Source organism: Eulemur rufifrons, chromosome 28 (genome assembly GCF_041146395.1).
Source record: "Eulemur rufifrons isolate Redbay chromosome 28, OSU_ERuf_1, whole genome shotgun sequence".
Taxonomy (NCBI): domain Eukaryota; kingdom Metazoa; phylum Chordata; class Mammalia; order Primates; family Lemuridae; genus Eulemur; species Eulemur rufifrons.
The window spans coordinates 34,549,270-34,573,603 of NC_091010.1; the positions used below are offsets into that span (position 1 = coordinate 34,549,270).

The 24,334-nt window shown below is 33.8% G+C and overlaps 1 protein-coding gene across 17 annotated transcripts in view; it reads left to right on the forward strand.

The window, feature by feature from the left end:
- PCDH15 (protocadherin related 15) overlaps positions 1-24,334 on the forward strand; it is a 635,722-nt gene that overhangs the window by 481,098 nt on the left and 130,290 nt on the right. For all 17 annotated transcript variants that reach the window (XM_069460690.1, XM_069460691.1, XM_069460687.1 and 14 more), the window contains 2 exons: positions 16,013-16,153; positions 18,101-18,213. In XM_069460690.1, the coding sequence (XP_069316791.1) occupies positions 16,013-16,153; positions 18,101-18,213 (254 nt within the window). The remainder of the gene's footprint in view (positions 1-16,012; positions 16,154-18,100; positions 18,214-24,334) is intronic.

A 24,334-nucleotide genomic window follows, 5' to 3' on the forward strand; every position in this document is an offset into this window, starting at 1 on the left:
GTGGGGAACCCATGAAGGCTTAAATTCTCATCATCGTACCATTCTTTCCATTTAATGCATTTTTGGAATTTCTAAGGTTCTTGTTTAAAGCAAGGCAGTAATGGAAACATGTTTAATATTAGCAATTTTGACAAACTTTCTTATTTGCACACATACATTATTATGAGAACTATTAGGCATTTAAGACTTCTTTTTTTAGGATTTGATACTGATTTATGAAATAAATATGCTCTATAAAAAAGATCTTGCTAGTTCTCAGTGATAATTGGCTTTTAAATCAGTTTCTAGGCAGAAAAAAAAAAATCAGTTTCTAAATACTGTGAGCCTTCTCACTGTACTTTATTCAGAAAGTATATTTATAATGAGAAAATAATTACAAATGTGAAGTACTTTCTTTCCCCCATTGAGAATTTTGAGAGATAGCCTTTCAGAGTTCAGACAAGGTACCTGAGTAATTATTTGCAAAGTGTTTTCACAGGTGGTTTTAACACCCATCACAGTCATTCAAGGGCACTTTTGTTGATCTCTAGAGATTCAAAAAGATGGCCAGTTCTTCTTTTCTATGATGCATGTATTGTGTTTTATTAAAATGTCACGATGTCAACAAACATAGCAAGTAATTATGGCCATCATCTCACAGTGCTTAACCCTCCAAATAGTCATTCTGTTGTAATCTATTAGCAGAGGATGTAACAGTAGAACAAAAGCAACGATCATCTTTGTTCATAATTTTCTGCTTGCTTTGTGTGCAATAGTTAAAACTATTCATGGCCAGGAATGTTATAAGACATTATTTTTATCTTCAGATAATACGGCTCTTCTGTATCATTTTCAATTGATATCTCTCCTAATCTATTTTTCATCACTCACCACATACTGGCTTGTGTTTTTATGCTGTATTGATTTAGGTTATTGCTAGCAGTGTAGTTGAAACTCTGATTTCAAAGATCAGCAGCTACGAACTATGATTGTTGACCCTAGAGTATGAGGGGGTAATGTACACAGCTCCGTGGGGTTTTTTTTGCCTTCACATCAAAGCTGTTAGGGAAATAATTGAGAATATTTTCACTGTGAATGTCAGTTTGTGAAAATTGAGATGCTGTAGCCCCAGCTTGAGTCCCTTTGGTCTCAAATGCGTAATTAGAAAGAAAGCACACCATGAAACAGTTGGGGCTTGATCTTTAAAATGACAATGGGTTATAATTAGATTTCAAAGTGTAAATGGATACACAGGAGGAGGTTTTATGAGAAAGTTTATATGTACATGATTAACATCTAGAAAAGTCTTATCTAAGTGCATGAATAATCTGTGTCATTTGTTTGCTTTTTGTGGCATAGTCAAGAACAATTATATTGTTAATATTACTTGAAATCAATGTTAGAATTAACTGTTTAGATGTAAATGATGCTCTTCTAACTGAACAACTGCCTTATTTATCAGAGCTAAAGTGACATTTTTCTTTTGTTATAAATGAAAATGTATATAAAATCTGTTTTTTTCAACCTTTACAAAAGTGTCACCCCACAACTCATAATATATCAACAATTTACATCTTTTTTTGGAGGGTTGGAAATAAACCTCTTTGGATCAGGGTCCCAACATACTTGAACAAGACAGGTTTTTAAGGGAAAGAGTAAAGTATAACAGGCTTTCTCTGGGGCTTGCCCATAGGTCTCCATTATGGCTTAACAGATGTGCTTTATTCTGAATTCCTTGGCAGACAAATGTAAACAGGCCTTCTGAAAGGGTATCTTGGCTTGTCATGACATAGGTTCTTGGCCTTAACACACTCTAAGCTAAGCCACTGATAACTTTTGGTCTTATTGTTTACCCACTTTGCCATTCTTTCATATTCTTGAATGTTTGCTGTATTTAGGCAGTAGACCTGTAATCAAACTCAGGCCTAGTACAACTAGACACTCCATAGTACTTATTGAATAAATAAATCAGTATGAAAACATTTGTTATGAACTAAACAAATATAAGGATATGGTAAGACAGAGACAAAGTCTGATGCCTGATCTGGACAAGAATTTAACTTTTTAAGATGTAGGGGATTCATTTAGGTGAAGATAGAAGAAATTTCCAGAGAAAATGTATCCAAAAATTACAGAGTCAAAAACATTCATCTTATATTCATGAATTTATATAACATGATTTAAACTATTATCTGATTCAATAAATGTTAGCTATTTAAAAAAGTATATTATGGCTGTCTTCAGAAACTCTTCTGTAGACATGAAATGTGGCAGGTATTGTTTTATGACACACAGTTTATTGTATAAGAACATGGAAGGTTACTGAAGACTTACAAATAGGGCAGTGACAAAATCAAAGCTACATATTAGAACAAAAACATTTTCTGTGGTATGCAGTCTTCATTGGATGAGATAATAAGTAAAGCCTGGAGAGAAGTAAGCTGCTATTGACTTCATTTAAGTATGAAAACAACAGAGATGTGCAATGGAAATGAAGAAAATGCAAATACTTAAAAGCCACTCAAATGGAAGAGTTGGACAGGATGTTGAAGGTCAGAGACAGAATGAAGGCACAAAAGTGAATCAGAAGTTTCCAGTTGGAGTGACGAAGATAGTCATAATAATAGTCGATGAAAAAATAATGTAGATTGAAGGGAAAGCTATTTTAGGGAGACAGTAATAGATCAATTTTAGTACAAATTAAATTTGAAAAGATTTCAAAACATCTAAGTGCAACTACCTATAGAATGATAGAAGTTGGCACCCACCCTTCACCCCACCCCCTGCCCAGGGAACATGAGGGGTGAGAGAACTGAGTCAGAACAGAGCTGGTGAAGGAGTACTATTCGACAGGCCTATCCAGGAACCATAGTGCAGGGATGGCAGGAAGCTTATCTTTTGCCCAGAGTTATAGATTCATCCAACCAAGGAGCACATGATACCTAACTCTGAGAGGAGGCTGGAGGCAGATGGCCGGGGAAGGAAAAGATCTTCTTTGTACACATCAGCAATACTATGAGGAGAACCAGAGGTGGTTACTGAGTTGTCACAGTTACTTTGATCTGATGCCAGGATGATTTGGCTGCATTTCAAGGGCCAGGAATGAATCAGGCAGAAAATATCAGATTAAGAGCTCAGGAAAGAAATGTGAACACAGGAGTAACCTAAATAGAAGTTCAAGCTATGAGAGTAAATAATCCCCCAAGAAAGAAAGCATAATTAAATAAAAGAAAAAATTTGGAAAAAAACCCCAAGAGGATTTGGGGGCTAGGTCATAGACTGAAGAGTAGAGAGGAGCCAGATCAATGGTCCCCAACCTTTTTGGCACCAGGGACCGATTTCATGGAAGACAATTTTTCCATGGATGGGGAGTGGTGGTGGGGTGGGGGGATATGGTGAGCAATGGCGAGTGGCTGTAAATACAGATGAAGCTTTTCTCACTCACCCACCACTCACCTCCTGCTGTGCGGCCCAGTTCCTAATAGGCCATGGACCAGTACTAGTCTGTGGCCCAGAGGTTGGGGACCATAGAGCTAGAGAGGAAAAAAAAAAAAAAAAAAAAGACTCAGAGGGTGGAAGAGAAATCTGCTAGTGACATAGTGCAGAGTAAAAGAAATTTTCAATGAAGAGAAGAAAATGAATGGTGAAGGACTTTGCATACAGGGCAAGGAGAATGAAATCTAAATAAAGGACCATAGTTCTGTTGATTAGAAACACATGAGCAACCTTCATGCTAAATTGGCCTCTAGTCTTCTGGAGCTGCTTTCTTACACTTTTGTTTTTCATGTGTCTGAGTTATTTTGGGATATAACTTTTATTTATGGGCCACTTTTTTGGTATGAACCCTATTTGTTTACTTTTGTTATATTTTCTTTGAACAATTACTCATGTGCCTTATCTGTAAAAATTATTTATGGCATCTTAATTATATTTTCTAAACATATTTACAACAGCTACTTATTCTCCTTTCCATATTTAAGTCTATATATCATTTATAACATTCCTTTCATATTCTGACCCCTCCATTTTTAAACTCTCCATTTTGTTGCATCTCTTGGTTTATTCATATATGTCTTTAAAATTTATTAAAGATATATATGTTGTGAGTTCTTATATATATGATACTTTCTTTTGCTTATATAACTTGACAGGCTATTAGAGTCTTGCCCTTTAAACTTATGCCCTTTATGCATACGCTTTTCCACTATTTTCTGTTATTTAATATTATAGAAATGTGAGGCCAAATGAATTTTTCTTCATATTTTTAAATTCAAAGTTTTCACTAGTATATATTTAGATATTCTTTTATCTGCATTGAGTCTGGTGTACAATAGCCCCTTATATGGAAATTTACATAGTTCAGCAGCTCAAAAGAGTTTTAAGTAATGGCTTCACAAGTATGGGTTCAGGAGCAAACCTGTCTGGTTTCAACTCCAAAGCTCCCACTGACTAACCTGGTCACTGTCCCATCAGTTCTGGTACATGGAAAATAAGGAGAAAAATAGCACAACTGAAACTATATACCCTTTGAATCGCCCACTCCTCAGTTAGTTCCTCCAGTCCCTGGCAACCATCTCTACTTCTTTGAGTTTATTCTATTCTCTGCTTCTCTGAGTTTGACTATTTTAGGCACCTTATATAAATGGAATCATGCAGTATTTGTCCTGTGACTGGCTTATCTTATTTTTTAGGCTGAATAATATTCACTTGTATGTATATAACACATTTTCTTTATTCATCTATCAATAAATATTTTGGTTGTTTCCACATCTTAGATATTGTGAATAATGCTTCAAGTCCATAGGAGTACAAATATCTCTTCCAGATCATGATTTCAAATCTCTTGAATAATTTTCTAAAAGTGGAATTACTGATTCATATGGTAGTTCTATTTTTAATTGTTTGATCAATCCCCATGCTGTTTCCCATAGTGGCAGCTCCATTTGACATTCCCACCAACAGTGTATAAGTGTACCAATTCCTCCACATGCTTGCTAACAGTGTTTTTTTATAATTTATATTATAGCCATACTAAGAGGCATGAGGTTATATCTCACTGTGGTTTTGACTTGTATCTCCCTGATAATGAGTGATGTTGAGTGTGCTTTTATATACCCGCTGCCTATTTGTATGTCTTCTTTGGAAAAATGTTTATTCAAATCCTTTACCCATTTTTAATTGGTTTATTTGGTTGTTTTTTTTTAATCTTTTCTAATGTTCTAGAGATCTGATGTACAACATTCTGTCTATAGATAACAATACTTTATTGTACACTTAAAATTTTGTTTAGAGAGTAGGTTTAATCTTAAATGTTCTTATCACACTACAAAAGATAGTACTTACTTTGTAGGATTGCTGTGAGGTTTAAATTACACCATTTATATGGAGTAGTTGGTGCCTACCAAACAGTAAATACTCAATAACAACTATCATTGCATTTATGTTTAGTCTGGTCTTTTTCATGCTTTGAGTCTATGAGATTAGTCTTCCATATTTATAGTTTGTAAACTGTTTTCTTCTTTTTTCCCTTTTATTTATTTATTTATTTATTTATTTTGCATTCTGGAAAAGCTTATAAAGGTCAGAGATCCAATAACCTGAACACAGGTTGTAGGGGTAAGGGGTACAAGGTATTGGGGCAGTGAAGAAGGTGCTGGGCCTCTGAACCATCAATATGACAATTTGTGTCCCCTGCTTGCTCTCTTCTCAGGGTGTGTTTGAAATGTAAGGACCAGACTTCAGTGTTCTGTATTCAGGGTTGTCCTTGAGCTGTAGCTAAATGCTGAGCTTGGCTCCATACCTGGCTCTTCCATCTACCATGATAATACAGAGCCTGTCACCCCATTCTCTCCCCAGCCCCGAGCCATCATTACCACAGAGGCAAAGAATCCAAAAGCATTAAAGAAAATTTTCAGTGTCAATATAACGTTATCTGTTATATTGAGGACTGTTAAGCAACACATCACAGAGATCCCTGTACAGCTGTGATCATTATTAAGTGTGAAGTATCCTGTGTACTTCTAGCATAGCAGGATTTGATGAATTATAGCAACAAGAGTGGAATGTAAGAACCTAGTACTCCATGAAAACGGTAAGAGAACGAAAGCAATACCATTACATAAAGTTATTTTAAAAAATGCCCACAATAGCATTAATCAGGTTTTCCTACAAAAAATATTATTTTAGTAAACAACACGAAAATCTCACTGCTTTATAATAACAAAGATTGATTTTTTTTTTTTTTTTTTTTTTTGTGAATCTGTACCTAGGGTTTGGATGGTCTTGGCTGGGCTCCTTTCTATTCTACATGTCTCTTTCTTCAGGGACCCTTGACTAACCAGGCCTGCTCTTCCCATGAGAACTTACCTAACCACATGATCACACGTAAAGACTGGTTCTGTGTGATGGTTCTTCACATCCCATTGACCAAAGCAAGTCACATGGCCTAGCCCAAAATCAGTAGGGCAGGAAGTGGGGGTAGGGGGAGCAGATATTTGCTAAACCATAACATAATATACCATAATAGTCTAGTTAAAAGACATTTTTGAAACGCATTCAATGGTTGCTTTTGGTGTAAAAGGAAGGTAGGAGAGAAGTAGGAGAATAAAAGGAGATAAAGCAATGAATAAATAAATATGCCTTGCAGATCCATAGATGATAATGTTTCACAAACTACAGATTGTATTAAATTCAAACATATGCCCTTGAGGTCCAAACAAAATAAAAATCCCTCAATATTTGCTATATATGTGGGCATCCGATATTATTTAAAAAGCATCTATTATATAAGAGATGTTGGGTTAAGCAGTGAGGATTCAAACTGTCATGATTTCTGGCTTTAGAATTTCAAGCTTAAAGAGATAAAAATTAATCAAAAATCAATCAAATAAATAGAAATGACAAGCTGGAAAATGCTCTAAGAAAGAAATGTTAAGGGTACTGTGAAACTGGATAAGAGGGAGACTGATTTTATCTCCGGAGTCAAGGAAGGTTCTGGGGGAGGTGATTCTGAGCTGAGGTCTGAAGGTTATGCCAAGGCCAAGTGGCATGACAGAAGAATTAGGCCCTAAAGTAGGAGCGAGAACAGTAATATTGAAACCAAAGGAAGGCCATTTTTGAGAAGGCTGGAAAGGGAAACCTGAGTCAGATCATGCGGAGTGAAGTAAGTCATGAAGACAATGTTAAGAAATGTTTTATCCTAAGAAAAATGAAAGAGTTTTAAGGTAGAGGACACAGGATCATTAATTACTATCTATGGTACAGGTTCATTCCTATTCTTAAGTTCCTTTGGTTCTGTGAGTTGGTTTGCTGGGAGGGACATCCAAATGTGTACCAAATGTTTTTTTTATAAACTTAAGAACTGTTCCTAAATGAAGAAATTTTACAAAGAATGTGCTATTTATTTGATGTCTTTAGGGGATGAGTTATATTTACCTTTGAAAACATTTTGCAAGAGACTAAGTGGTAAATAGTCTTAAAGCAAATATTTCTTAGGATCTCTAAGTTATTTTGTAACAGTGAATTCACAAACTCTCCCAAGTATGATTGAACATCATGAATCACTGTAAAGTGGTGTTATTGTTTTCTGCAGTCACATGACTTAGTCATTTTTTAGTGGCTCTTTTGGTTGTGTTAATATCATATCTATAGAAACTGAACTAAACACACACATTATATTAAGTGACAAGCAGCATACGGAGCTTGCATATAAGAGTGTTGATGCACTGTGTTGTCAAGGTGTTAAAAAGTGGGGGAGAGGAAAGGAAGAAAGAAAAGTGCATGATCTTCTCAGTGGTTACCTGGAAAGTTTGACCTGCTGTTTCTCCTCTTCTCTTTTAAGGATACCTTAACATCCAGTTAGATTCCCTTAAAAAATGACTAAGTCATGTGACTGCAAAAAGCAATAATACCACTTTACCATGATTCACAATGTTCAATCATACTTGGGAGAGTTTGTGAATTACACTGTTGCAAAATAAATCACAGTGTTGCTTCAAAGACTTTGGGAGAAAGAATTTTAGAAACTGTCAGGGAGAAAAATCTTTGTGTACTTGAAAACACATTACTTAATGTTTGTGTTTAATGATAATAATTGGTTTAGTATTCCCTGATACAATGTGATTGCCATTATTATGAAGAAACTTATGTGAGTCTGAATAAGTAATTTCTTGATAATTATGTATTTAAGAAAAATGACTAAATCAAGATATCCCCTGATATTAAGTACCTAATTATTTTGGTCCATTATAGTCTCATCAAAATTCTCTATGTTTGCAAGTTTGAAGCATCCTTCATACAGGTGTGCAATTACCTTCTGTAGTAATTAATTATATTCTCACCATCATTAAGTCAAGACATATTGTGTTTAATACTCACTATAAGAATGACTATCAGAAGTAGAAAACATACTGAGTAATAAAGAAAATAATTGAAATCTTAAAATTCTATTTTTCTGATATAAGTTTATATTTATTCTTCTACATTAATTATTCTCACCTTATTATTGTATAGAATTATATCACTTTTGATTTAAAAAATCTAATGTAGACACCGTCATGACAAGATTTGACTGTCATGGCCCTAGTAGCTTATACAAATTGCTTACTTCATAGTGTCACTATATCACTATATGTATACTAAATACAAGACTATTACAGTAGTATGGTTCATACAAATTTTTATTGAATTTTATAATTGTCAAATTTAGCAGATAAAAGAGGATCACAAAGTTGAGATCATTCCTCTCACATTTTGGAAACCATATAATATTTAAATGTTACATACTACCTCAAATCATATTTAGAAATATGCCTAATATATGAACAAACAAATTAATTGATTCATTTATCAATAGATGTCATAAATCATATTCTTCCTGACCACCACTAGGGTTGGTGAACATTTCCAGAATATCTCAAAATCACTGACTAATGTCACTAGTGTTGGTATTTGTGGTTAATTAGGGAAAATGATATTGTACAGCAGTTGTTTAACTTCTTTAAACCTTGTTTCCATATAGGAATAATAAAACCCATTTCACTGGATTGTTGTTTGGGCTTAACGGAGAATGAAAACATTTAGCTGGTGTAAAACACATAGATGTTAGATAATTTTTTCTCCTCCTCCTCCTCCTCACTTCTAGGGTGATGGCAAAAATGCTTAACTTTGCCTATAATTTGGTAGAGTGCCTGTGCCCCATCAGTTGTAAACATTGGGATATCAATGCCTGGACTCATGAAATAATTCTGATGTCACCCATTGCATTGTAACATTTAAGAACAAAGTTTTCGGCCGGGCGCAGTGGCTCACGCCTGTAATCCTAGCACTCTGGGAGGCCGAGGCGGGTGGATCGCTCGAGGTCAGGAGTTCGAGACCAGCCTGAGCAAGAGTGAGACCCCGTCTCTACTAAAAATAGAAAGAAATTATATGGACAACTAAAATATATATATACAAAAAATTAGCCGGGCATGGTGGCGCATGCCTGTAGTCCCAGCTACTCGGGAGGCTGAGGCAGTAGGATCGCTTAAGCCCAGGAGTTTGAGGTTGCTGTGAGCTAGACTGACGCCACGGCACTCACTCTAGCCCGGGCAACAGAGTGAGACTCTGTCTCAAAAAAAAAAAAAAAAAAAAAGAAAAAAAAAAAGAACAAAGTTTTCATGAAAATATCATGCTAATAGGGTCTTTACCATCCCACAAATAAAAAAATAAATACATGTACATATTTTAATAAAATTTTCACCAAAACTTAATGACTTTTTCTTTAAATAGACAGCTTTTAATTTTTCACTTCATACTGATACACATTTATTTTTATCTCATTCAGTTTAAGATAATGTGTCCAAAATCTTGACAAAGTTACTTTTAGTTTGCCATTTTAATACTCAAATGATATACCAGACCAAGCTCTACATATAACACAATCACTACAATCTCTATAAATCAAAATATATTTTTTATATTTTGTGATATGTGAGTGTCTGCACAATGAGATATAAAGTTTACTTGCCTGTAAATTCTTGCCTACACCTTCATTTACTAGCACCACATGCTTCTCTTTCATAGTTTAATCAAAAATGTTGGTAGATGATTGTGTTTTTCTGTCTGTTTTGTCTCCCCAACCTGACAAATTGTGAGGCCCATGAGTACAGAAACATCTTTGTCTTTCTTATCAATGCCTTTCATCTTGAGAGTTGAATATGAGTAGCTATGAATGAGTATCTATGAACAGATATTGGTGGGTTGCAAATTGAAAAAATGCCAACAGTTTAGCCACATTTTGAGGTAAGTAAATTCTTAGAGGTCCTCTAAGCCATAATGAGATGTACTAGTGCAGAAATGTAGAAGGTAGCTGACTAGACACATTAAATGCCAATTTTCCTCAGAAAGAAGAACCATAATTACAGGTGAATAATCATAGCTTGAGTGAATTGTTAAGAGAATAGTGCTGGAAACTATTAGAGAGCTCACAGCAAGAAGCTTGGGCACAGAAACAGAAAGAAGCAAGAGGCTGACAGAGATCAAATATGGAAGGACTTGGTATTCCATAGGTGGGGGTGTTTTGGCTTTCCTTGCCATCTCACCACACTGCCAGTTTCTGAACTTTTGGAGCACTCCTCTGCCTACACAAGCTCAAGGACAGTGGACATCTTAAGGGCATTGTATCATGCTACCAGCTTACATGGGTAGCTTGCTTTCCCCCTGGATCTAAGCAGGTGGTGGGTGCCCAGTATGGGTGTTAGGGATGTTGATTAAAGCTCTTTCCCAAAGTCAATTCCCTTTACCTATTATAGGTAAAGCATTTTTAAAAGTCTTTTGAATGAAGAAAAGGAAGGAAGGGAGGGAGAAGAAAAAAGAGAAGGAACAAATACAGGGAGGAAAGGGTGGAGGGAGGCAGGGAAAGAAAGAGAAAAACTTTGGCATATGCTCAAAGAAAAATCTATATCACTGTAGGTATTTAATTTGGTTATTGTAACATGATATAAAATAAAATGCGATACTTTCATTATAAGAGTGATCGAAAAAGCAATTAAAATATCTCATATAAGCTAACCAAGTCCTACGAGGGCCACACTTTCATGATGTGGCAGTAGTCTTTAGAATAACTGAAATCATAGAATAAAAATTTATTGATACAGCTAATATGTAACATATGTACTCCTATTCACATATATACAACCTTATCTGTGAAAATCCTCTAGGAAAGTTCCAGAATGTTCTGGATAGAAAAATATTTTAAGCATCTAAGAGATAACTCCATAATAACAGAACATTGTCTCTTTTTATTTTATCAATTAAAGGCATAATTCTAAACATACCATAAATACCTTTATTAAAGAGAGCATGGTAAATATAATTTACATATTTTAAGTTTTTTGAGGGCCAATTTGTGATTGTCATAAATAATTTTAGTTACTGTAATACAGACAGAATGGGTACTGATGCTAGCAAAGCTCTGAAAATTTATTCTTGAAACAGTTAGTGCTGTGATTTTGCTCTTTCATCATTTGTCTCTTTTTCTAAAGGTGCCTTGGAATATGTGCTGCATAACTCCTAGACAATGTATAAGCCAAGGTTTACTAGGACATCAAATTCCTAAGCATCTTTCCTAAGTGATTGTGCTCAATTGTATTACCATGTTGCTCTTCTTTTAAAGGACTATTGCCATTAAGATATCATTGACAAATATTAAGTCAGTTTAATGTTTAAGAACCTGTGTTTTAGTATGAGGCAAGTCTGTTCAAATAGTAACTTTGCCATTTTCTAGTTGCAGAAATTTCAGGAAATAAATCAATTCTTAAAGCCTTGATTTCATCATTTATAAAATACAGGTCTATTTATACCAAGTCCTGAATTTCTTGTAAGTATAAATATGAGAATGTATGTAATTCTTGCAGTCTGATATAAAACACTCAAATTGATAGCTAACAACTCTTGTCATGATCATTATTATTAAAATGCAAGGAAAGATGCTATTGTACATGATCATAATAAGTCTGATTCTGCCCAGATAGAGAAAGGTTTTTCTAATAAATATGCCTCTTTCTATACTTCCTTACTGGCTGAACTGACCACCCACCACTAGGTAATTGTTCAACTAGAGTCCCTACCCTACTGAAGCTTGTATTCTTATGTGGGGGACTACGAGTAAACAAGTAGACACATAAAATGTATGTTATGATTTCAGGTGGGGTTACTAAAGAAAAATAATTTAAAGGGACATGTTATAGAGTGCCTGGGGAAGAGAAGGGTAAATTTACTAGCTGGAAATATGAGAGATGAGTGTAGCAGACATTAGGCAAAGGTAATGAAGCAAGGACAAGGACAGTGTGTGAAAGTGAAATGAGCAAGGAGATGAAGTTAGGTAGGCAGAAACCACATGTTTTTAGGGTCTGATAGCCTATAGTAAAGAATTTGGATTTAATTTTTCGTGTGATGCAAAATCATTGGAGGGTTTTAAGCAAGATTTATGAGATGGTTTGTATTTTTAAAAGATAACTTTAATAGAATGGAAGCAGAGAACCAATTAAGGCTCCACTCCAGGTAGCTAGAGAAGATGAGAAGACATTGGGCATATGTTCATTGAAGTATTGGCAGAACATAGTGATGATTTGGTTATGTAGTCTAAGAGAAGGGATCAATGATCACCCCTAAGCTTTGATATACACAACCTTGGTAAAAGGTGGAAGAGGTACAAATTTAGGAGAAAAAAATCATTATTCTGGTTTTGGATATGTTGAGTTGAACATAGAATGTGTAGTTGACAATTGTGTATACTAGTTTGAACTTTAAAGGTTGAGAGTTCATCCAGAAATTAAAATCTGGGAGTTATTAACAAAAAGAAGAAATTTAAAGTCTTGAAAGATATTTAAAGACTGGAAGAGATCCTTGGGGCCTAGAGTAGAGGTGGAGAAGATAGACATTCTTGTGACAGAGCCTAGGAAAAAACTCCAACATTTAGTAGCCAAGAAGAGTGGGAGCCCGCAGAGTATCTGAGACAGAGCAGCTAGATAGGAAGAAGAAAAACCAGAAGATTAAGTAAAGTTAAATAAAGAATGTGTTCTTAATTTTAGCCATTCTAATAGATGAGTAGTGGTACCTTACTGTGATGTTTATTTGCATTTCCTTAATGACTACTTATGTTAATCAAATTTTCTTGTGATTATTTGACACCTATGTATCTATGAAGTGTCTGTTCAAATACTTTGTTCACTTAAAAAATGAGTTATTTTTTTCTTATAATTGATTCTTAAGAGGTCTTTAAATACTCATTCTAGATTCAAGTCCCTCATGATATTTTGTAAAGATTTTCTTTCATTCTGAGCCTTGTCTTCATTCCATCTTTTGACGATACAGAGTTTTAAACAATTTTGATGAAGTCCAATTTACCTATTTGTTCTTTTACAGATTATAAATTCAGTGTAGTATCTAAGAAATCTTTGCCTAACTCAAGGTCACAAAATTTTTCTCCTTTGTTTTATTCTAGGTGTTTGAAACTTTCAGGTTTTACCTTTAGGTGTATGATTCATTTTGTGTTAATTTTATATGATGAGTTGGCAAGGATGTAAAGGAAGTAGAACTCTCCTGTGCTGCTTGTGGGAATGTAAAATACAACAGCCACTTTGGAAAAGAGTTTCGCAGCTACTTAAAAAGTTACATATATACCTACCTACGATATGATCAGGCCACCCCATACCTAGGTATTTACCAAAGAGAAATGAAAGCATATGTCCACACAAGAAAACATATGTACACACATGTTCCTAGCAGCTTTTTGTTTGCAATAGCTAAAAACTGAAAATAACCCAAATGTCCATCAACAGATAAACAAACATTGGTATAGCTATACAATGGAATACTACCCAGCAATTAAAGAGGAATGAACTATTGATACATACAACAATTGGACTGAATCTCAGAATAATTATGCCTAGTAAAAGAAGCCAGACAACAAGAATTACATACTGTAGTATTCCATTAGCATGAAACTCTATAAAATGCCAACTAACCTATAGTGAAAGAAAGAAAAGCGTGGCTTGGGATTGGGGGAGGGGGATGGTATGAGGTGGGTATGAGAAAGAGGTGACCAAGGGATGTGAGGAGACTTCTGAGTGTAATGGATATGTTCATTATCTTGATTGTAGTGAATTGTGTCATGGGTGTTTATGGATGTCAGAATTTATCAAATTGAATACTTTAAGTATGTGCAGTTTATTTATGCCAGTTTTACCTCAATAAAGCTGTTTATTTGCCCATGGTCCCAATAGTAATGTTTTCATCATTTCCCTGTCAATAGAAGCTTAGGAAAAGCAAATTAGAAGAGTAGCTGAAGTCAGGAATGTTAAAAAAAAAAATAAAATAAAATAAAAAGGAAAAAAAAGAATGTGTTCAAGGAGATGGTGATTAATGTGATGTGTAGTATATAAAAGGACTGGACTTATAGATAATAATCAGGGAATTATACAAATCCAGAAGCCTGTACATTTATCCTATAACCCAACTGGGATTCAGGAACCAACATGAGTAACAAATTATTTTCAAGGGCAGTCATGAAGATGACAGTACAAAACACAATGTTGTCAGAACTATCCTTACACCAAAGTATCATTAAGTTCAACTAAATCAATAGCCTGTGGAGGTAATGTCCTTACTTCTTTTGCATCAGAATGATGCCAAATAGAAGGATTTTTCTCCCCTCTAAAGAATGTAATGCTGTAATGTAGTTTCTGGGTTTGAAATCAAATTCTACTACATACTAGTTCTCTGCTTGAGTTGTTTACTTGACTTCTAGGATTTAAGAAATTTATAAGCTCTTACCACTGAAAAGATTATAGTGCTCTCTCACCCAGTATCACCCTCTATAGTTACAAATAAAACCAATCTAAGCTCTAATATAAATGATGATATCTGACAAAATTTTGACTGTTCCTTTATAATCACTTTGATTCTTTTTAAAAAATTATCAAATTTTAATTTCTTTTTTTAAAAATGAGATTTTTTGTTTGCTGTTTCAACTTATCTTGGGCTATCCCTGGAACAATTCAGCATCCTTTAACTCATTCTAAGCCTCAAGTTCATTAGCTATAAAATGGATGATAAAGTACAGACACATCCTCATTAGTATGGTTCTTGCACATAGCACTCAACAAATGTTAGCTATCATTATTTTACTATTACTACTATCAGCTCATTATTAAAGTTATCTTAAAGGATTGTTGTGAGGATTAATTTTAGTGATTTATGTTAACACTTGGTAATCAGCACAGAGTATATGGTAACTAATTTTTGTTCCCTTCTCTTCCATGCCCATTCCTCCACTTTACTATAATCCTCCATGCTTTATCATTCTCTGAGTATCAAAGAATTCAAATAAGTATACTAAAAAGAAACTTATTGTTTCAGAAGATAAAATGTTAAGGAGACACTGGGTGTTTTGGGAGGCAGATGTGCTTCACATAATTAAAGGAAAGTGAGAAGATTCTCAAGGCAACCATTAATTTTTTCTCTCACATGAATCATTTTAAAATAACTTTATTGATTCAGACTAAGCTATCCTTAGAAATAAAGATTCAGCAACATTTCAATCCTAGAAATATAAGATAACAAAATAGGATTTTTTACTTCTATAATAAAAGGCCATGCATATAAAAAATAAGTTTAGGGCTGGCCGTGGTGGCTTATGCCTATAATCCCAGCACTTCAGGAGGCCAAGGTGGGAAGATCGTTTAAGGACAGGAGTTCAAGACCAGCCTGAGCAACATAGTAAAACCAGGTCTCTACATAAATGTACAAAAAATTAGCCTGGCCTGGTGGTACACGCCTATAGTCTCAGCTACTTGGGAGGCTGAGGTGGGAGGATCTGTGGAGCCCAGGAATCAGAGGTTCCATTGAGCCTTGATCACATCACTGCACCACCTTTGCCTGGGCAACAGAGAGACCCTGTCTCTTCATAATAAAAAAAAATCAATTTAATATTATCACTATCCTTTGTTTTCATTTTGTGACAGTAAATTAATAATACATAATTTTATTTTAGGGATTACCTGGAAGTCGTGTGAGGTATAGAGTGGATGATGTCCTGTTTCCTTACCCTGCCAGTATTTTTGATGTTGAAGAAGATTCTGGAAGAGTAATAACTCGAGTCAATCTTAATGAAGAACCTACAACAATTTTTAAGGTCAGTGTGTTATTTTTCATATGTTATCTATTTGACATTTAACTTTTGATTGAGAGTTTGGTTTCAAAGATAATAACACTTTTTTTCTTTCCATTTTTCTCTTTGTTAATCTTTTAAAATTACAAAACACTGTTTCCTCATAGAAACTTAGAAAATATAGTTAAGTAAAAAGAAAATTACTTGATATTTTGCATCTTGAAGATAAAACTAGAATTTAATATTTTGATCTCTATTCTTATGACATTCCATACAAATATAAGCATATAAATATATCCTTTGAAATAACATAATCTTAGTATTCATACTGCTTTTTTAACTCAGTAACATATTACCCATGCCAATAAATAATGCTATTATTTTAGTGATTTCATGATGTTCTATTGTATGAGTATACCATTATGGTTTTCTTTTTAATCTAATAACTTGTTGGATAATTAGGCTATTTCCAATTTTTTGTTTCAATACACTGCTATCCTGAAACTGCTTGTGCAGATATCATTTGTCACTTGCTGCTATTTTTTAAGGAAGTATCAACAAGCAGAATTGCAAGATCAAGTTTATATTATATATTTTTGATATATTGTACTTCTAGAAAATTTGAAAAAAATTACCCCTTAGTACACGTTTTTCTTCTTTCAGAAGAGAACCCATTTTCCTAATAGCACCCAACCGCAGATGCATATCTTTGCATATCTCTAGGGAAATATCTATAGCTATTGGATTTTTGTTAAATTTTACTTTTCTTTGATTACCAGTGGCAGAGAACATATACCTCTTTTGTTTTTTAATGTATTTTAAAAATATAGTTGACAAAATAATGCCTGTTTCTACATATTAAGAAAATATTGGAAATATATTAAACTAAGTAATCAATTTTATTAAATATTTAGGCATTTCCATCATTGATAGTTACTTAGAATAATTTTTGTCACTATGAATACAGCCTTTGACTCTGTACTAGGGAAATACCCTTATCAGTTAGCCATGTGAATATCAATGTCTCACATGATTTACCAGTGTTTGGAATAACTGTTCTGTTTGTGTACTAGTATTAACCCAGAGAAGATTGTGACTCTCAAAACGATCCTTAGTTATGGTCTTCTACAATCTTGGTTGAATTAATTTAGATTAGTAACCTGTAGCTTTCAAAAGAATATGTATTCCAGAGAAACACATAGTTTTGAAGATACTTAATGTGTCTTAAAATAAACATTATAATTATTCTTGATGTACTACAAGTTATTAAAAATAATTATCAATTATAAAAGCTATTGTCATAATAATATACAGATATCTCATCCCAACACTAAAGTTTTTCCTTAGTTTGCATTATTTGAACAATTTTTGCTATACCATATGAACTTGGTTTCATATAGTTGTTTTTAAGAAATTGTATAGTGAAGCTTGTTAAACTATAAAGATTCCCAATTTTAACCTCCAGAATGAAATATTTCTACTGTATAATCTTGAAGACAATTAGTTTACTAGAAAAATTAATTTATTTTTATGAGCAAGCTAATTAGCTTTTTTCTGTTGATGTGACTGAATTTAACACTTTTTAAATAAGTGTATCGGTGCTACAAAATCACGTGTTTGCTGTGGACCCCAGTGGAATTGTGGAAGAGAAAAGAGTTTATAACTGCAGAGATATAGTATCATGTATCTGTTTCACTGTTAGTTGTTTTTTATTATTATTATTATTATAGAGTTAGTAACTTCTTTGAGTTTTCTCCTCTGGCAAATGAAAATAACAGCATTTACCTGGCTGGATTGTTGTAAAGATTAAATAAGAATGTAGCAGATCTTAGCACAATGTCCTAGGCAGTAAGGAAATAATCATTGCTACCCCTCCTGGACCAGGGAGATTAAAAAATGTACATATAAAAACAATTCTTTTATATTCTTCTTGTTTATAATCTTTACCCTGAATTTTTATTTCTTTTTAAGTTGGTGGTGGTTGCCTTTGATGATGGTGAGCCTGTGATGTCCAGCAGTGCCACAGTGAAAATTCTTGTTTTACATCCTGGAGAAATCCCACGTTTCACACAGGAGGAATATAGGTATTGATCTGTCTGCTTTTGATATACATAAACTGTTTAGTGTTTTTTGGAGGGGGTCTCTCAAAATTGATATAATATGAATTTATTAGTGAAGTGGAAATTTAATTCTAGTTTAAGCTTTTCTAAATTAACATAATATTTGTTTTAAAGTTTAATACAGTTAATGTAACAATTTAGGATAAAAATATATGTTTTAGTAATGCTTTGATGAATAATAAATACTTTAAAAATAATTATTGCAAGCTTTAAAAAATATATTATATATTTGGGTTTAAATTCAAACTAATTAATGACCTTAATGGTGAGGAGTAGACTTTCAGTTTCTCATTATTGCCAGGTAGAAGATGTCATCCAATTTCCAGTTTTGACATGTAATCTGCAATGATATTTTTCATCCATTGAATTTGTGTGTATGTGTATGTGTATGTGTATACTCACCAGTACTATGTTATATATTATAGTCTATAGTCAGTATATATATATGCTGTTTTGGTCAGCTAGTCAGCTCAGGGTGCCATAGCAAAATACCATAAACTGAATGGCTTAAACAACAGAAATTTATTTGCTCACTGTGTAATGGCAAGCAATCCAAGTCCAAGATCAGAATGCCAGCATGGTCAGATTCAGGCTTTCCTCCTGTCTTACAGGCAGCTGCCTTCTCACTGTGTCCTCACATGGCAGAGAGAGAAAGCAAGCTCTCTTGCACCTCTTTTTATGAGGGCACTAATCCCATTATGAGAGCTCCACCCTCATGGCCTCATCTTAATCTAATTATTTCCCAAAAACCCATCTCCCAGTACCAACCCACCAGGATTAGGGCTTATACATTATATATACATATGTACATACACACACACATGTGCATTATAAACCTTGTCATTACTCATATCTAATCATGAAGAAATCATGAAATGTAGCAACTTTAATTTCACTATGTCTTCGAGAAATTCTTCACTACCATAGGCTCACAGCCCTGGGGTGGAAACAAAGAGCTAGTGAAAAATACAACACACTGAAAACACAATAGTAGAGAAAAGATCACAGTATTGAGGAACTTTGTTAGAGAGACACTTAACTATTTCTGAACATAATCAGCATAGTTTTAAGCTGTATCTTGAAGGAAAAGTAGAGTTTGGCCAATTTACAAAGATATGGACAGATGTTCCACACCAAAGAATCAGCATATATAAAAGTGTAAATATGGGATGTAGGAGTCTATATTGAATTTCAGAATATTTTAGTAGTTTAGTCTATCCAGACACAAATTGGAAATTGGACAATGATATTATTTGAGGCTCAAGAAAAAATGAAGACTTTAGATAATAGAGGACTTTATCATGTTCTAGAGTTTTGATTTAGTGCTTTCTAATTTCTAGGAACCAACAGTTTTAAGCTAGAGCAGGAGCTAAGGTACTGAGGGATGAGGTACATAAAGGGCTCATCTAGGAACATTTAACACACTGAACCAAGTAGTTTTCTCCTTTCATAAAAAACTGTCTTTATAATACTCTAGCACAAAGTTAAATTATGTAATGTAATTACCAGAAAACCCTCCATAGCAATTATCTAAATCATTGAGATGTAAATGATAAGTATAAGAAATGTTGGTCAATGTGTTTGAAAAGCTTATTCTCTCCATCCTGTCCATTATGATCAGTTCTCTTTCTTTATTACTGGCATGGTAACCTGTGGACTCCGGTTCTTTGCTATGGGGATACAGTAGTTCCCACCTTAGCCACGGTTTCACTTTCCACGGTCTGTTTCCCATGTTCAACTGTGGTCAGAAAACATTAAGTGAAAAATTTCAGAAATAAACAATTCGTAAGTTTTAAATTGCCTGCCATTCTGAGCAGCATGATGAAATCATGGGCTGGCCTATTCCGTTCCACCGGGAATGTGAATCATCCCTTTGTCAAGCGTATCCATGTTGTATATGCTACCTCCCTGTCAGTCACTCAGAAGCTGTCTCAGTTATTAGATCGAAACAAACACAGTATATATAGGGTTTTGTATTATCTCAGTTTCAGGCATTCAGTGGAGGTCTTAGAATATATTCCCTGTAGATAAGGGGGGACTACTGTTTACAGTTTTCTGCTTTGGGAAAACTTTTCTGAATGTGTTAATTTCAGTGTTCTCAAGAACCAAAATGGATATAAATTCGTTTGGTGTGTTTCTAACTAACTTATCTGGATAATATGTTCACAAAAAGTGAACTTACTCTTTCAGGTAGATCCAAAAAACATTCACATTTTCATCCGAACATAATTTTTTCCTTTGTTCTTCAAAACCCTTTACCCCTAAGTCTGGTTATTCTTTGAAAATTCCAAGAGAAGAAAGTGGTATAGTGCTTAAAATGTTCCCTTTAAATAAACTCAGTAAGTTGTGTCCCTTTTCTCTGGGATTTCATTTGAGGCTCATTTCCTCGAAATATGACTCCAGACTTCTTTTTTAGCTAAAATATTGTGGCATTGAGGCCAAGGTCATGAGTCAAATCAGGGCTTTGCTCATTTAAATTTTTTAAGTGCCCTTGTTTAATGCCACTTTTTAAAAATGCAAATGTTTTGTTCAACGAATAATTTACCATTTCATACCATCTTAGAACTGTTAACTGCAAATAGAGTCTATTAATAAAGTTGTTAACTTAGAGAACAAAAACTAGCCAATTATATAGTGCTAAAAGTAACAGCAGTCGTCACATGGGCACAGCTGGGAGAATTTTGACCTTGTAGAACTTTTCTAACAATTGCCAAATTGCCCTTGATTATCCTAGTTCATTTGGAATTCTGAGTTATAAAGGTAATTTGGCAATCTTTTTGCATCCTACTATTTATGGATAGAATGCAGAACTGGACGCAAATAACTCCCAGAGATGCTGAGAATCAATATCTTAGTTATAATGGATTCAGTAGTTCTTGGGTACTGAAAAGGATGGTTTTGCTTTTTATGAAATCCCCAGAAAAGTTAGATAATAAGAAAAGTCATTCCAAATATGGGCAGAGGACGGTATATCTGTATAAATGCAAATAATTAAATTTAAAAGTTTAGATATAGGTTTAAATTTGAACTAAACATGGAATAAGCTATAAAAAAAATTCTTAGGATTATTTTCTTCATTCATCTCTCCATCCTTAGGAAGACTTTGGAGAAATGCATGGCAGTGTGTCTGGAGGCTTGCTGAATCCTTTCCTCTTTCTCACAGGCAGAAAACTACATTTCCTTGCCTTATTTGCTGGGTGGAGCCATGTGACTAAATGTTGGCCAAAAATGTGGAATTAAGTGGTCTGCACCATTTCCTGGCCAGGCTTAACCTTCTCCCCTTATGGATGGAGAAAATATCCAGGGGATCTTTTAGAACAATATGCTGATAATTATAGAAACACAGATAAAAGGAACCTAAGCCCCTGAATCCCAGCTTGGAGGAGAGCTGCCAATCTAGGAACACCCTCAATGAGCTCTTATGTGAGCAAGAAATTTAGGGGTTTCTTTATTATATTAGCTATTATTGTTTCAACTTACATAAGTTCTTCAACATTTTATTGGTTTGAGACAACTAATCATATATTAATCATATTAAACATCTTTCTCATTTATGTTGCAATGCTTCATAGTTTTGAGATTTTTAAAACAGTATACATGGTAGAATACTTTTATTCTTGTATGCTAGTTTATTTTTATACGTTCAATTGCTAGCTTTGGCAATATGCCTTTGCCATTTCAGTTTGCTTTGAAGGCCAACACATTTGCCTTCCTTTATAGAAAAAAAAATTAAGCATAGAATGGTTTCTGAAAACTTCACATGCCTCTTTATCTCTCTAATGTTTTCAGATTTATTTACTGCCTCCACTGGGATGCATGTACTCCCAGAAATGTTAAACAATGTTATTAATCCTTGGTTATCAGGGTGATCCCTTCTGTTGGGATTACCCCAGGTGGAAAAACTTCTATTTTCTGCAATCAAATATTGGAGATACACAAAATGATAGTGCAAGATTTCTGTTCTTTGTGAGGTGTGGGGAGAAGGTTATGAGTTGAAATGCAAAGCAGTAATCTAAGATAAGTAGCGTTGTGAGCTAAGGTACACATGGTTTTTACATCTCAGGAATGTCTTCATTTCCATTATTGATGCTTGAATTCCTTAGGAAAAATTAGTTTTCAACAAATAACCAGGTGTTAAAGAGAGACTTTAAAGATAAAATATTCATTTATCTTAAAATTTTAAACTCAATTATTGACCCACACCTCTCCCTCCTCCCCCCTGACCCAGTTGTCTTATTTTTATTGGAATGGCCACTAAACTGTTAAATCCCAGGATAATCAGAGTAGTTAGAGTAGTTTAGGCCACTATAAAAGGAAATCCCAAAATTTCATCATTTTAAAGAGCACCAATCAAAAAAAGTGTATTTTTGCTCATATGGCAATCTAAGGTGGGTACTTCAGATTAGCAGTCATTCTTCTCCAGGCAGTACTCTGTGTAGTTACTCAGGGACCTGGGCCAGCTCAGAATCATCTTCAACATTCTGTTTCAACATAACTCCAATCATTCTGTTTCCATTTCAATCAGTGGAAAAGGGGAAATGGCAGAAATCAACATCTAGAGATTTCCTTAACCAAGTGACATGGGAATTGCAAATGTTACTTTACCTAACATTTCATTTTGAAAATCCAGGCACATGCCCACATTTAACTATAACAGGAAAGAGGAATGCTGTTCCTTGCTTGGCAGCAGTATCCTAGTTCCACCTCAATTATTAAGTAAAAACAGAAAATGGTGTTGGTGAAGAGCTAGCACATTGAACATGTAATTTTAGAAAAGTTATAGATTTTAATCATTATAGTGATTTTAAAATGACTGATTTCAATTAAGAATGCATATTTGGGTACATAAAATGACATAGAGTAGAAACATTTATATTTTAAATATGTATTGGTGAAAGAAATTATTCTTAAAATAAGAGAATGAATATTTCTTTTTTTAATTCAAAGCAAATCTCAGATGAACATTTTTGGTTGTCTTAAAAACCTTTATTTCCAGTAATTTCAGTTTTCAGATATTAATATCCATAATCCAAATCAAACTTCTCTGGACTTGAAGCTAAAGCTTGGCCATTTGATACAATTAATACTTTCTCCATTTTTTCTAATAAGTCTAATAGATCACAAAAGTAAAAGAAAATGAAAACATTATGGCAAAATGTAAATGAGAGTTCTGAGTTGTAAATTAGCTTTGTGAAGACCATCAAAAAGGTTTGTGAGGTGGGATTTACTATTTCTCATAATATTTTTCAACGTACCAGTTCTCTCTAGACAGAGACACAAAATCCATTATTCTATTTTAAGAATTAAAATAATTTCTATGTTGAACCACTGGTAATTGCTTGGTAGCTGGAATATAAGAATAGACCTATAATTATCTTCTTCTAAAATCATAAAAGCACAAAATAATAGGCAACCAACAAATAATAAACATCATAGTAAGTACTTTAGTATTTGTTAAAGGGAAAAAACATACTGAGTTGCCAGCAAAGTTTTTAATGACAGAAAATTAGTAGGTAATATGACCTATGTAAAAGTAGCAATATAATAAAAAGCCAAACCCTCCTTTCATGTATTTAATCAATCATGTCGTGCCTCTATTTCTTTTTCATATTTAAAAACTTCTTTACTTTCTGCTAATGGTGCTTTGAAAAAGAAATAATGAACTTTATAAAATTATTCAAGAATTTTCCAAAGGCCAACCTATAGTCAGTAAAATAATTTAGTCTGTCATTATTAGAAGAGAAATTTTTTTTTTTATTTTAGAAGAGAAATTTTTAACATTATTTTTGTGTCTATAATTTATAATATTGAGATATTTTATATGTATTGGAAAAAGATTTGATTTTGTCTTCCTTCAGATTCTTTGAACTGATGTTGTTTCCTACTCCAGTGATTTTTAAGGATAGGAGGAATCTCATAATGGGAAAGCAATTTTGCCCCATAGAGATATGTTTATTTTCATAATGGCCAGATTTATAGTAATTTTTAAAATAACTATACATTTGATTCTCTTTGCTCCCTAGAGCTGTTGTAGTACTTGAAACAGACTCATTTAGTAAATTTCATGACCTCTTCAAATCAATCT